Genomic DNA, 1768 nt, shown 5'->3' with positions numbered 1-1768 from the left:
TTAAGTAACATAAACTTTAAATTCAAACACATGACATACATGTATTGGCTTGATGTATACATCGAGTGCGTGAAAGTTTTTTCCAAAAGTCGTGTGGTAGTTTTTAGGACAAAAGTTGATAGTATTATAATAAAATATTTGAGAAGCTGGGGGCATTTCAATCTTTTCATCATTCAGTTGGGGGCATTATGGTGTTTTCAGTTGCTTATTCGTGGTGGCTGTTTCATAGCAATATGTGTTCCTTCATTGTATACACCGTTGGCTATACCTTCATCTTCTCAGCTCTTCTTTTCCCTTTCTAAATGTATCCGCATTTTCTCCACTGTTCTTTCCCATTTTCAGGTTCATTTCTTCTCTTTATGTGCTTAATTATGATTCTTTTGTTACTTGAATTTCAGCTTATTCAGTGGAACATTTGTTTCTTTGTGCGATTAATATTGTGCGTGAAAAAATTGTGACTCATTCTTTATTTTCTCTTTTTCTCTTTCAAATCATGAGGCTTGTTTTACTTTTATTTGCAAATTTATTGTTTGAATGTCGAAATACTTTAGGGAAAATCAAATCGTGAGGTTAGCTTTTTGAATTCACTCTTTTTAAATGATGTTTTAATAAATTTAACTGCAATAACTTTATATAATCATTTCATACGACGGATAGTATTGAGAAAAATTATATTAAACTTTTCCTTAATTTCCTAAAGTAAACAAGTAAATACAACATCTATTTTTATAGTATAAAGTTTGAAGAAAAATGAAAAGAAGGTACCAAGCCATACATTCCCTTAGAACTGGAAAGCAGGTTACCACATTTATTTGACAAATGAAGCACAAGAAAAGGAATGCTGGGAGTAGGACCATTGTCTTTATTGCTTGTAGCTTTTCAGAATGCCTAAATCGTTGAGTGGTTCAATAAAAGTCCAGCACGTAAGAACTCAACTTTGACTTAATAGCCAGCGCGCGGCACCTCCTTAATTATGTATACACCCTCCTAGGACTTATAACGCTCAACTCCCAACTAATTCTCTCATTCCACCATTAATTTTGTCCCAATTACCACTCTATTAATACCCTTTAGATCTCACTAGCTTTTGTATCCAATAATCGAGTAACAAATACATCACATTTATAGTATCCTCCAATCCCCTACCCTCCTCATACTACTCTGTAACTTTTTACATTAAGCATGGAAATGGTAGGCAAGATTGCATGCGTTGTGCTTTTGTGCATGGTGGTGGTTGCACCTCATGCAGAGGCACTGACCTGTGGTCAGGTTCAGTCTAGAATGACCCCTTGCCTCCCTTATTTGACGGGTTCTGGTCCTCTTGGACGTTGCTGTGGTGGAGTTAAAGGTCTGTTGGGTGCAGCTAAGACCCCAGCAGATAGAAAGACAGTATGTACTTGTCTGAAATCAGCAGCTGGCAGTATTGGCGGCATTAATGTGCGCAAAGCTGCTGGTCTCCCTAATATGTGTGGCGTCAATATTCCTTACCAGATCAGTCCTTCCACTGATTGCACCAAGTACGTCAATTCATCTTCTTCTGCTCGATTTATATTTTGTATGATTTTTGAAAAATCTCATATCGTATATAAATTTAATTTAATTGATGTACGCCGATTAATAGCGTAGAATAACATAATAAATTCTTATTACCATATTTTAAAAGTGGGTTAACACAATTATTTGTGGATAACAATGAAAGTTAAAAAAAAATCATTGTACACCATATAGCTAGTAATAAAATTATATATTGCCTGACATGTTATGTATA

The 1768-nt window shown here is 35.0% G+C and overlaps 1 protein-coding gene across 1 annotated transcript; it reads left to right on the top strand.

Moving 5' to 3' along the window:
* Positions 1-1077: 1077 nt before the first annotated feature.
* LOC107872927 (non-specific lipid-transfer protein 2) lies at positions 1078-1517 on the top strand (the record flags this gene model as incomplete). The annotated part of the gene is given in 1 exon segment (XM_047413568.1): positions 1078-1517. A coding segment is annotated over 1 exon segment (335 nt), but the record flags the coding sequence as incomplete, so codon positions are not given.
* Positions 1518-1768: the final 251 nt, after the last annotated feature.

This window comes from Capsicum annuum, chromosome 6 (assembly GCF_002878395.1).
Source record: "Capsicum annuum cultivar UCD-10X-F1 chromosome 6, UCD10Xv1.1, whole genome shotgun sequence".
NCBI lineage: Eukaryota > Viridiplantae > Streptophyta > Magnoliopsida > Solanales > Solanaceae > Capsicum > Capsicum annuum.
This window is presented reverse-complemented; position numbering and strand designations above follow the sequence as displayed.